At 49.1% G+C, this 12,492-nt stretch overlaps 1 protein-coding gene across 2 annotated transcripts in view; it reads left to right on the top strand.

Annotated features, from left to right (window-relative positions):
* LOC119111741 (uncharacterized) overlaps positions 1 to 12,492 on the top strand; it is a 45,715-nt gene that overhangs the window by 20,718 nt on the left and 12,505 nt on the right. For both annotated transcript variants that reach the window (XM_037235540.1, XM_037235541.1), the window contains one exon: positions 2,521 to 2,582. In XM_037235540.1, the coding sequence (XP_037091435.1) occupies positions 2,521 to 2,582 (62 nt within the window). The remainder of the gene's footprint in view (positions 1 to 2,520; positions 2,583 to 12,492) is intronic.

The following is a 12,492-nucleotide window of genomic DNA, read 5'->3' as shown; positions in this document are numbered from 1 at the left end:
CTCACTTGTTTTCCTGTAGCCTAAGCGTTTTGAGGGCGTTAATTTCGCACACGAAGCCTGGATTAGAATTTCATAACATACTGTCCTCTGGAACAAACTAGTAATGATGTCACCAGCCAGAAGGAAACATCGACCACAGCACACAGGTAGATATTCGGAGAGAGGCTCCATCATGAGCTGTTCTTGGATCCAATAAGAATACGCCCTTCAGCATCCATCACTGAGAGATGGGCACAAGTGCGTACATGCGTGCGCTTGCACAAATACATTTACATCGGCCACGAAATAAACACCTGCATGCGACGACATCGGAATGCCGGCGTTTTCACGGCGTTCGTCAGCCGTCTCCAAACGAGCTTTTCTGTATGTAAGAGGCCGGGCACGAGCGACCCATGTACCGCTGTCTCCACCAGTCACGGCCGCGGCTCCGCGGAGAGAGCGCGAGACGGTGGCAGCCATGTAAGCGCGACACCGACTACAGATTATGAGTCTGTCTAGCTCTTCAAATGGACCGGGCCGGTCGGCAGGCGGGTCTTGTCCACGAACCATCTGCCGAAGCGCTGGCCTCGGAGACCAGTGTGTTAAAACTTCTTCTGCGGCTTTTGAGATAGAAATGCGCATCGCCCAACTTAATGATGCGGACGAATGGTTTGGCCGCCCATTGTTTTCGTTAGGCGAGTTGACCGATCCTGGCCTGTTGTGCGTCTTTCATATTTTTGACTGATCTGCATGAATGGGTCAGTTTTTCAACGCTCTAAATGCAGGCCGGTATAACGCAAGCCCGTTTTTGAGTCACGAGTGGCAAATGCTTTGCCTTTTCATCCGGTCTCTCGTTACCGCAGCTAACCTAGTATGCGTACGTGTTCAAAGCATGAGCCTGCGAACGGGTCAGTGATTAACATTCGATGTTCCAGCGGCATCGCAATACAAAACTGATGGTCATTGCCCCAGTGCAAACGAGCCCATGTAACGATCGCACACTGAAGGCTCGTTTCACCGAGCCATCGAGCCTGGAAACTTGCGGTCCGGGGCCAGACCACTTGTCAGCCCTGCGCATCGTAAAAGCGCTGTTAGGCTCCCACGCAATGCACAGTCAGTTATGAACGCAACGGATCCAGCTGGCGCGCAGTACATTCCTGGAGCGTTGTTAGGTCTGTTGTCGGAGCATTTGACGAGCAGAAGTGCAACTTGTCCACCGAGCATGGTGACGAGCATAGTGACTGGCAAAGCGATGTCCGGAGTGCGATGTCTTTCAGTCGCCATGGCCTTAGTAACCCGACTCGCGCCGTGTCTTTCACACAGCTGCAAACTCTGCCTCATTGCCAACAACACTTCTTTGATGTCCGAACAAAGGCACGACGTCCGTCCTTTAAAGCCGCAGTCGCGTGTGGGTTGGCGACACCCACCACGGGGCGTGCCGGTGCCGCGTCTGTGCACTGCACTCTGACGCAAGCAAGGCCCGCTCATGTGCCTGTGTCGACCCGCCCTGCTGGTGTGGGAAGCGCGGCACGCCAGCTCCAGACCCAGCACCGTCCGTCATGCACCGACGCGATCAGACGGCGTCCGTGCGGGGGCCGGGCCATGGGCGGACCGGCCGCTGGCCGTCCGCGCTGCTGACGCTGCCGGTCAGCCGGAGCGTCACCGCCGCCACTCGCCTCCCTCTCTCTCCCGACCGCGCTCTGGCGCTGCCGGTCAGCCGGACGGCCGCCAGCGCCGCTCACCTCCCTCCCTCTCCCAAGCGCGCGCACCGGCGCGACGGTCGCCGCGGCGCGCCGATCCGCCGCCGCCGCGGGCCGGCGCGTGACCCGGAGTCGTGCCGCCGCCTCCAGCGCTGGATCGACGCGCGCCGGCACTTGACCTGTATTCGTGCATACGGGGGCGGCGGCGACTGCGAAGCCGGCAGCCGGCCGCCGCTTGCCTGGGAGTGCCTCGGTCGCGGCGCGAGGGCCCGTCCGCCGCACAGGTGGCGCGCCGCCGCCCCGCCGGCCCGGTAGCCGCGCACCTGTGTGCGTGTATGTGTGTGTGTGTGTGTGTGTCGTGGCGCCGGATACGGGCCATACGGGGCGTCACTCGGCGTCGGGAGTGCGCACGTGTGTGAGTGTGGTGACGCCCGCGCTCGCCAGGCTGACGACGGCGACGGCGACGGGCGTGGCGTGCGGCCCACAACGCCAAAAGCGGCCTAATCGGGGCGCCTATCTAGCCCTGCCTCGATGCACGGGTCTTGTATGCACGGCACTGGGCGGCCCTGAACGCAATCCCGTGGGGCCGGATTCCTCGAAATTGCACTCCCATCCTGGCGCCCATGATGGACGGTGCGATTCGACAGCGGCGGGGACGTGGACGCCGACGCCGGACTCCTAGACCTCACGGATAAGCTGCCCCTCCCCTGGCTCAACGCATGGATTGGGTGTCCCCATCATGATCGCTGCATTCCGACGGCGGTAGCACTTAAGTCAAGACACGTGACCGCGTGGCTCGACCGCCTCCACCCCGGCCCTAACATCTGTTCGCCTTTTCCAGCCGGCGGCCCGGTCAAAAGGTCGCGACCCCGGTGACTCCGCACCTCCACCTCAGGAAGCCATGTAAGTCGACTTCCGCGCGCTGGCGGGCCGTTTGCGAGCTCTGGCGCCAGTGTGCCGCAGCTAGTGCCGCTCGTGTGCTGCAGGGGCGGTTGGGGGCCGCCCCGGCCGCCGCGGTGCCGCACTGCCCACGCGGCGTGGGCGGGCGCTCGCCGGCCGCGACACGGCCGTGTGGTATGATCACCAGTCGCGCCGGTCGTGCGGGGTGTGTTTGTTGTGCGGCGCGGTGGTAGTAAATCCCTCCCGAGCCCGGTCCGGCGCGAACGATGGGTTGAGTATTGCCACACACGAACGAGGATGGATTGTTAACAACTACGGCCTGCCATTGGGCTCGGCTTTCTGCCCTGGCTGCCGCACTGAAGTTACTGGATAAAAGTACGCTCGCTATCACTATGGCGGTGTTTTTGTTGGCATGGCACATGCGCGTTTTTTACCATGCATCGCTTGAAGCTCCCTCATAAAGGCAAGGCATTCTTATGGTGGTCATGCACACTTATTTTGACCAGAGACGCACGAGGGGTGGTCATCCAGGTCTGAGCTCCTCCCTTATCGGATGCGGACGAGAGTATCTTAGGGGTCGTGATGTTTTGCAAATTTCACGCTGTTTACTTGATTGTCGGATGGCATGGGATCGATTCTGCGGACCTTCACCGGTTCATGATTTCGAATCAAGCCGTGCTCGTTCCCAGATGAAGCTGCCGTCAGAGTTAAGGCACGGAGGCCCTGGGGTGCCGGGCGGTGCGCTGTTAACGCGATGCACGCGGCTCGCCGGAGCCGGATTTATGGCATTGTTTCGTATGTACATCCGCCAAATCTTGCTTGGCACGGTCTGTCTCCGAAGGGCTCTCGGCTTTCCCGGTTTCCAAATCAGCGGACGCAACCTTATCGTAGAAGCAAGTACGCACACTTAGAAAACAATGTCAGCATTTTGCGGTTGCGTTTCGGTGCGAGGCTATGAGTATCACCGACGCCTGTTCTGCCATGCCGTCACTCCTTCTGCGACCCCAGCATAGCCTGGTGACTCCGCTCAGCGCATCCCGAGACATGTCCGTGACACCCGCCTGACGCCACGCAGCCGAGCCTGTCCGCAACTGACCTGCTGTTTCTCGCTCCACGTATCGCTCTGCGCTACTCAGCGCTGAGAGCGACAAACACCTCCCATCCGATGCCATCAAAAACTGTACGGGGCAGAAACGCCATCACCATAAAAAACAAAGGTGTGCGCGTTTGTACAGGTAGAGGAGTGTTAACTCCGCTCCGTTCTGTGTCAGAGTAACTCCGTCCGTGTCGCAGGCCTTTAGCGGTCTTCGACGTTTCTGTGTTGTCAACATTAAATACCCAAACTTACCTCCGCACTTCCCACTTCCACTATGCAGTGCGAACGCGGTAGTTTTGACAGCGGCGGATGAGAGCGCACAAAAGGTGTGTGCGTGCGTGCGTGCGTACATGCGTGCGTGTGTGCATGCGTGCGTGCGTGCGTGGTACCTTAACGAGCATATACTTAAGCTCACTCTAATATCTTAGATTGTCCCCAAATACATGATAGGTCTAGGGTACATGGTCAGTGGCCACGATGCAATTTCCTTTTCAGTTGGAGGGGGAGGGCTTCAGCCCTTCCCCCAACCCCAACTTGGGTTCTAGCCGCCAGCTTTTGGAAGGAAGTGGGCAAAATGTCAGGAGAAGCCTGCTTGTTGCCGTATTTTTTAGATGCGTTGGGTCACTTTTACCGTTTAGTCACCCCCTCCCCCAGCTCATTTTTTGAAACTACGCCCCTGGCCAGTGGTCATGATGCGGTCAGGACCAACAGCGTGACGGACTGATCAAGAAGTGACCCTAGTAGTAAACGGCTCCGATATGATCTGGAGTGATTGCGCGACAGGACTTGGATAGGATGATACCACAATAGCGTAATCACGTAAGTGATTGAAAGCCACTACACGATCAGGGAGGCCGAGGAGGGGCTTCATCCCAGCACAGCAGACGGCTTGGTCACGTACAGATGAGCTAGGTTGTTTCACACCTCGGTACAACAGGAGGCCGCTGCTCCGACCAGGAGGAAATCCCATTGACCATCAAAGGGAATCTCTGTCGCGAACGAGAGGCGGTCCCAATAAGGCATGGCTTTTGTGTGAAGGAGGGCCAAGATACGTCAGCAGGCCCCTTCCGTGGCGGGAGAGGACACGGTGCGTGCCTTATACTGTAGAGATCCCGGATAGCTGGGACGCGCAGCACTGCGGAGACTTGGACGATTTTTGAGGTGGCAAGTTTGCAGCCACACGGTGAGCTTATTACGCACAGGGGGATCTCATTGATCGCGGGGTTCTGCAAATGGCTAGGTTCCTAAAGAGGCGCACCCATTATGTTTTCCACAAGCCTAGTCTGGTTGCATGCATAATAAAAACACGAAATGTGCACACTTCGGGTGATATGAACGTGTCGAGGGAAATGGGCCATCAGCGGGTATACAACGCAAGGGGAAGAAGACTACTAGAAATGAATCAATACCAGCCTGGAACATAAAGCTTCTCAGTGGAATGAAGTGAACAACGCCAACCCAGTGGGGCCCTCAGGAGCCTGCAAGAATCGTGTCCGGTGCGTCTTTATTCGTGAAGTTTTATGTGAACCCGTTTTATCGCAACATAATGTTATGAACACGATGTGTTTGCAGTAGATGTCGTAAAGAACATAATGCTAACAACATTGGGCTCGCCATACCGCTGGAACGCTGAAGCCAAAACAACAAATATCAGAATGTTTTGTGAGCAATCCACTTGACAGCCCTAAGAGCACGAAATGGCTCTAAAATAAAGGAGTACATGCTGTCGACCATTTTCTTTAATTAGGGCTGCCAGTAGCTTCCAAGCCATCAGTAACGCTGGGTGGACTATGTGTGACGTGCTCTGTCTCTCCATCGTACCCCACGACACAAGAACCTGGTCATGACGGATGCGGTCATAATTTAGCAAGGCAGAAGGCCCCTTTCGGGTTAAGAGGAGGCTCTTTCCATGACTTGGAGGAGGTCCCTGTCGCGATGGGGAGTAGGAGAGGACACGTCTCCTGATGGGAAGATGGGGATATGGGAAGATGGCTCCAGCCGAGCAAGCCCCTGTCCCGATGGGGAGGACGCTCGACCTGATGTGGAGATGGCTTCAGAAATATGGATCAATAATACGGATAACCAGGATGGGTTAATGCATCTGCAGGATCATTGGCGCTGTTTTGGGCTACTGAAATTGGCGGGTGCTTGGTCAATTTCATATTTATTCATAAAAAATGCCGGCTCAGCTTCATAGACGTAACCACGTTTTGAATATAACCAATGCCTTTTTTACTTGGTCTGATCTCACCTGTATGAGTGCATCCGTTGGCTTACATCACTCGCGCTCCAACTATGTCTGGATAAAGTCATGTCAAAGTTATGGATCAAATTTTACCTGCGTGTCAAATCAGCGTTGGGCCAAGAGCGCAATACATTGGCAGCTCAACATGTTCCCAATCCAGAGTCTTGTTCAGGTCCATATTTGCGCCTTAAAGTTTCTATGGACCTTTATCATAATGGGTCTTGCCGGTCTCAGCCTCATTGTCCTTGTGTTGTTCAGGTCAATGTTTTTTTTTCGCGCAAGTTTTGCGATGTTGGAAATGATATGACCTTAAACCCGTTGCAGGTCCGTTAATCGGGGATAGAAATAGAACTTACGGGAGGTACATGTCGGTCGTGGTTTCGTACTCATTACAACCCGAAATTTATGCTACATCTGTGTAGAGATTTTCAGGTCAATCGAAAGTTCGCTGAATATTTTTGAGTTTGCTGTTGTTGTTAACTGACGTTTTAGGGCGCGTCGTCCGCAATGACATCCTTCTGAATATAAATTTTACTTACTTGGTAACCGTCTCAGCGCATACTTAAACGGAGCGATCTACATTTGCATGGGGTTTTGAACTGAAATAGCCATCTTGAATATCATTAAGTGCAGCTCACAGTCCTGCCCTTATTAAGACCTAAAACCTCCTAGTTTCTGGACTACCCACCCACAAATATATGTTAACTATTTTGCTCACACTATTCTAAGGTTAAGGCATCCATGACGCCACATTAACGTCATCCAAATCCTATCATTTCATTAACCGTGAGCCGTTCGAGGTTAAGACAAATATATTTGTCTAGTCGCTCATACCCCACGTTCGTGAGCACGATTTTCACATACAACGGACCGTCAATCGGCTCTCTACTAATGTAGTATCAGCTACGCAAAATTCTGACAAGAAATACATGTTTTGCACTGCATAAGACAAGAAGTAACAAATTCTCCCTAGCTATGACGAAAAAGACTCGAAATCGAGCAACTTAGAAATGGCGCCATCATCGTACGTGTGAGTACAAGCCAATATCTTAAACTCACGGATGGATATGCAAAAACACCATGAAAAAGAGGCCGGAACACGAGCATATAGCGATATGCGGCTCAGCGAACACTTCCAGCCCGTGCTGCCATCCCTTGGGAGGTTGAAGAACTACAAGCAGGCGCTGCCCACAAACTTTCCATGACTCAATCAAGCAATGCCATATGGAGGAGCGCAAGTGCTCAATAGATATTTTTGTCCAAAGCAGTCTTTTTCATCATGTCTGATGCTTGCTTCCATATCTTCAGAACTGGAACATCCCTTAAACCGTGCACCATTTTTACACCCTTTAGCGCTTACGCTCGTCCCGCATAAACAGGACCCTGCACAGGTGTCGATTTGTGTTCCTTTGTGAGGGCTCTGGGACCCCAATGTCTAATTGCCCCCCTCCCCCGCAATGTTATTCTGGGCCCTTCAGTATTTTTTGCTACAATATTGCAAAACCGTGGAAAAACGTTAAGCCATTACGCAATACTATCTCTTTTGATCCTTCCTGGTATTACCGTCGCCATGGAGGGTGCGGCGGGTAACTTGATTCCACAACTTCAAAACTATTTCCCGAAATGTGGGATAACCTTTTACTTTAGGGTGTGAACCATTTTATATCTCACAATTTTTGTTGTTTATCGAACACGAGCCCACACGTTTGTTCTCCCCACAAACTGACATTATATTGATACCACTGATTCACCCGCCTTGTGGCCTCTTTCATGTCGAACGATGACTAAGTGATCCGCTACCCATGGTGGGCTAAGGCCTAACATTGTATTACTCTGAGACCCGAATTGCTTTGATGCAAGGTCTCACATGGAAACGAAATCTAAAGACATGTTCTAGATGGGTGCGGTATCGCTAGTTCAGAATATAGGTCCAGTTCAACAACAAAATGAGAAACAATAAGGAAATTTAGAAATTGCTGGGACGGATTTTTAACCTGATTGCGTGCTGAAAATAATGCATCGGCAGCATTCCGAGCCCTCTATCCAATTATTGTAAAGCACGTTCAACGAATCCATTTTGTATCGGTCCCTTATCTAAATAGCACGAGAGGGCCTTTACCGTGCAAAGCGACTACACGACTGTCGGCTGCCCTACGAGCAGGCTGACCCTATCAAGCCAAAGGTCAAATGACCCTCTGACGAACCATGTACAAACACTTGTTCTGGAAAGCGAACCTACCACCGCGCGTTCCGCCACATCACCAATGTGGCCATTTTAAAATCAGCGCTCTACCGAAGTCGTGCTTCCGCCACCACGATTGCTTTGTCAGCACGGCAATATGGCTCTTTGCACGAGTATTTCACGCGTTGCAACCTAATTGGTTCGGACAAAGGCAATATCTGTTAACTCTGCCTAGTTTCCTACAACGCAAGTAAGCAATAGTCAAGCTCGGATAGCTGCATGACTGCCATTTAGCGGAAAAGTTGTATTAAATGCTTAACTGTGTTTTTTTGCCGTTGCAGGAATTCAACGATTAGGAATTGAGTCCAGCTTTTCGATAAGACAGTAGTAATGGCCTTATTCCTCGGAGAAACAATAGGGGAATGGAGATATAGATGGTTTGATATTTCCGCAACATGCCTTTATCAAAATAATGGCAAAAGTCATGAGTCAAAAATCATATTTTCGATAGGGGCATGCTGCCGAAATATCAACCCATCATAGATGGGTTGAATTTTCGGCAACTCCATCTTCATAGTCTCCATTTTCCTAATTTTTCTTCGGGGAATCAGCTATTACTTCTGTCTTACCTATGTGAATAATGCCCCTCGCAAATGCACTTAACAACTTATGTAATTTCGAACTTTTTGACTGCAAGGGAGAATTATTTCACCGTGCGCGGAAGATAATAATCCCATTTAATAATGCGCAATATTATACATTTAAGTCAAACTTGTGTTGAAGGCTGGTTATTTATCTTTTAATTATGCTGATGAAAAAACTACCCTCGTGAAATTAAACTGGCCGACATGATATGACATACATCTATTCAATGAAAATTCACGCGCATCTCTGGTGCGCAACGACAGTATAATAATAAACACGCGCGTGACTGTCCAATTAATAGCACATTCATTTTTTACACCATAGCTAGAACAAACTGATCCTCACTGTTACTTTTACAGCGATTTTAATGTTTGTATTTGAAGCAGTCTGTTTTTACTCTCTATCCAATACATGTGCTGCTCAATACGAATGGTTGATTATGAGTTGCTGAACGCAACTGATTATTGCTTAGCACCATTGGGGAACATGATGCTGAGTAATGATGGTTGATTGGTTAATGATGGGTTAATGATGTTTGGTTGTAATGATGTTGCCAAATTCCATTTCACCCCACCCTGCAATGAACAGCATGGTAAAAAAACACCCGAAGGCCACGGGGACAGCGAAAGAAAATATAATTTCATGACCAGCCTGTGGTGATGACACTCCCAGCTGTAATGACGATGGCTGCTCCCTCCCAGGGAGGAAGGTACGACACAGTCTACCGGTCCCAGCAGCTGTACAGATGGGCTGGGCTTTGGATTGTCCCTGGTTTCAAGTGTCGCAAATTCCTTAAGGTCTCTGGTCGGCAAGACAAGGACCCTGTCTGTGTTACTTAAACTAATGATTATGGTTGCAATCTTTCTTAGAATGCGTATGTACAAGCAGAGCACGGGGATTGACGTACTTACTCAACTGGTGAAACAGCAAGTATTCTGTGCATTACCCATCTCTACTGCTGACTGCGGCGGTGGCGCACGTAGCGCGGCGTTACTCGGCTGGGGCCTCGCCCCGTTATTCAGCATAGCTGTGTTGAGGCTGGGTTTGCGGTTTTGGGGGTGATGAGCGTTATCATTGCTTATAGTACCAAATAAGTGGACACCGGCCAGGCTGTATTATTCCGTACGTATGTTAGCTTGGGTTTTACAGTACTTGTTCTGATGGTGTGTATGCTAAATCTTGGCAGCGTCGCTAGAAACGCTGTAATTTCGCATCGTCAACATGAATGCGTCATGGGGTGGGTTTTGCCACTGGGGCCAGGAACGGCGTTTTTTCGAAAGGTCGTTCTAATCTTCTGTAAAAACTGTAATCTATGAGTGTCCGCTCATGGTTGAATTTAGCCCGTGATAGAGGCATGTTATGTTCCAATGTGTCAACATTAGCATTTCGGTTTCAATATTCTTATTCTATAAGTTTGTTTGGCATGCCCTTTTGGGCTGCCGGTTTATGCCATACATTTGATTAATAAATAAATCAAAGGTCATGATGCATGCTAGTGACACAACAGTTTTTGCGGTAAAGCAGCTGCCACAAATTTTTTTTATTAAACCTGCAATTCTGTGACTGGCCAAAATACACTAAACCATTTGAACAAAAATGTTGCATGGATTTCAAGAAGTTATAATTTGTTCAGAAACATACCTTTATTTTTATACTAAATTACAGCATACCGTGTTTTACAAAGCATATCAGTGTTTTTTAAGACTGGTGATGGCTGGATTATGCAAGTTGTGAATAGTATAACTGTAGTTTGCATATGGTTTTCTTCCCTGCCTCCCCATGGGGTCACATGAAATTTTGCCCAGATTTAGATGGGATGGTTAGGTCCCTTCTCCTAATCTCATTTACCATCTAAAGTTTCATCTGTCTCACTAAACTGTGTGTGCGTAGAGAGCAATCATTATTACATGGCTCGTTGCAACATGGTTTTGTGCCCAGAGCCCGTCAAGCAAAGTTGAAAACCTTGATCCCACCATCCCATTTAAGTTAATCAAGTTTGACATAACACTTTTCCTTTAGAATTTCAGTATAGTCAGCAGGGCTTTGACAGGACAGCCTTGTTTCAGCTTGTTCATCTCACCACCATTTAGAACCACCACCAAGCAAGTCATGTGGCTGAAATTTCCAACATGCATGTCCATGTGTCTGCCACGCATTTTCTAAGTGTTCACAGCTCAATTCTGGACCACTTGAGGATAGAGGCAAGCAGATAAAATGATGCGGCTTGCAAGTAACTGGCAAAAGGTTTTTAACACAATTTTTAAGAAATCCATCACAACCTGACTTGTGGCAGTGCCCTTGGCAATATTGTGATCATGTGGCAGCTGTGTTAGATTCCAGGGCTGGTTGCTAACTTAGTGGCTGATATATAAGTCAATTGTTTGCAGATATGATATAGAATGATATGCCATAAGTACTGATAAGCTCACTATTGATTTCAAAGGGGATGTATGCTACATGTTTGCTGGAACTTCCTCACAAGTACCTCTTAACTTTTCCACTTTCAGATTATTGCATAAGTGAAACTAGTGGGCACTCATGTCAGGATGTCAGTATGAGCATGAGTAGAAGTTAAGTGCTCTATCTCCAGTTTTAGTTCATTCCAGTCATGCCCGTTCCAGTTACTTTGTATATGGTGGGACAACATATGCTCTATTCAGCCTTTGTTGGTTGCAAAACACCTGTCTTTTTGCCTGTTCCGACTTGCAACAGCAGAGATGTGTATTGTTAGGGGTATATATTCAGCCAATTGACAATACAGGACTCTAAAGCTGCTAGATGCTCAGCATCATCAGATACAGTTACACCAGTCAAAGCACATTCTCCAAAGACAGTAAAATAGCAGCTTGTTTGAGAGATCATGCCTTGTCACATTATAATAATCCAAATTTTGTACATATCTGAGGTAGCTAAGTTACATGGTATGTGATCATGCTGGTTGCAGCTAACTGTTCAGAAACTGTGGGATGGTTGCCAGCAAATTATGGAAAAGGCAGGAAAGCTCATGTTAACTGTCAATTCATAATTTACATGATATGACTCTTGTTGGTGAGTCATTGTAGCCCATAGCTCATGCAGGTTGACCTCAGCTGGTTAAACACCAACCATAGTATGTGCTACATGAACCAAATCCTAAAGACAAAAGTAAACCATACATTCTTGTCAGTGGATGTGCAGACAGCCATGCAAAACTTGAATAGGACATACTGACTGTTGAAATATGGTTTGTATGAAGGTATCATACTGCTCACCTGAGAGCTGCCAAATACAGGGTAGACCTATGTGGGGTACTGTGAGTGTTATTTCAAAGGCCTGTGCATGCAATGGCAGCAGGGCATACCTGATCAGTGTAGGTGTGTTAGGCTCCTGCCACAGGGCTGGCGGAACCTTCTTCAGTGTCATTAAGAGTTACTAGAACTAATTACTGGCAACAATTAGGTGTTATTTAGCTTAGGGAAGGTGAAAGTGAGTTTGTTTTTGGATTGGTTTTAGGTCACTTATCATAGTAGTAGTAGTAGTAGTAGTAGTAACATGGTGGTCGACTGTGCCCGAAAACACCAATGAACAGTAGGTCACTTATCATTATGATTTGACATTTGGGATTTCTAAAAAATACTTTGGTGTGCAAAATTTGAGGACAGGTAGCTGTGTCTCACATCTCATGTGTCTTGGTTTTAATCCCCGAGTGTTGGGAATATTCCTTTGTGATCTTTGCAGCTTTTATGCTACTTGATCATACCTATTT

The sequence above is a fragment of the Pollicipes pollicipes genome, unplaced genomic scaffold (assembly GCF_011947565.3).
Source record: "Pollicipes pollicipes isolate AB1234 unplaced genomic scaffold, Ppol_2.1 Scaffold_7261;HRSCAF=8764_pilon_pilon_pilon, whole genome shotgun sequence".
Lineage (NCBI taxonomy): Eukaryota > Metazoa > Arthropoda > Thecostraca > Pollicipedomorpha > Pollicipedidae > Pollicipes > Pollicipes pollicipes.
Note: the sequence above shows the minus strand (reverse complement) of the source record. Positions and strands in the feature narration are given on the sequence as shown.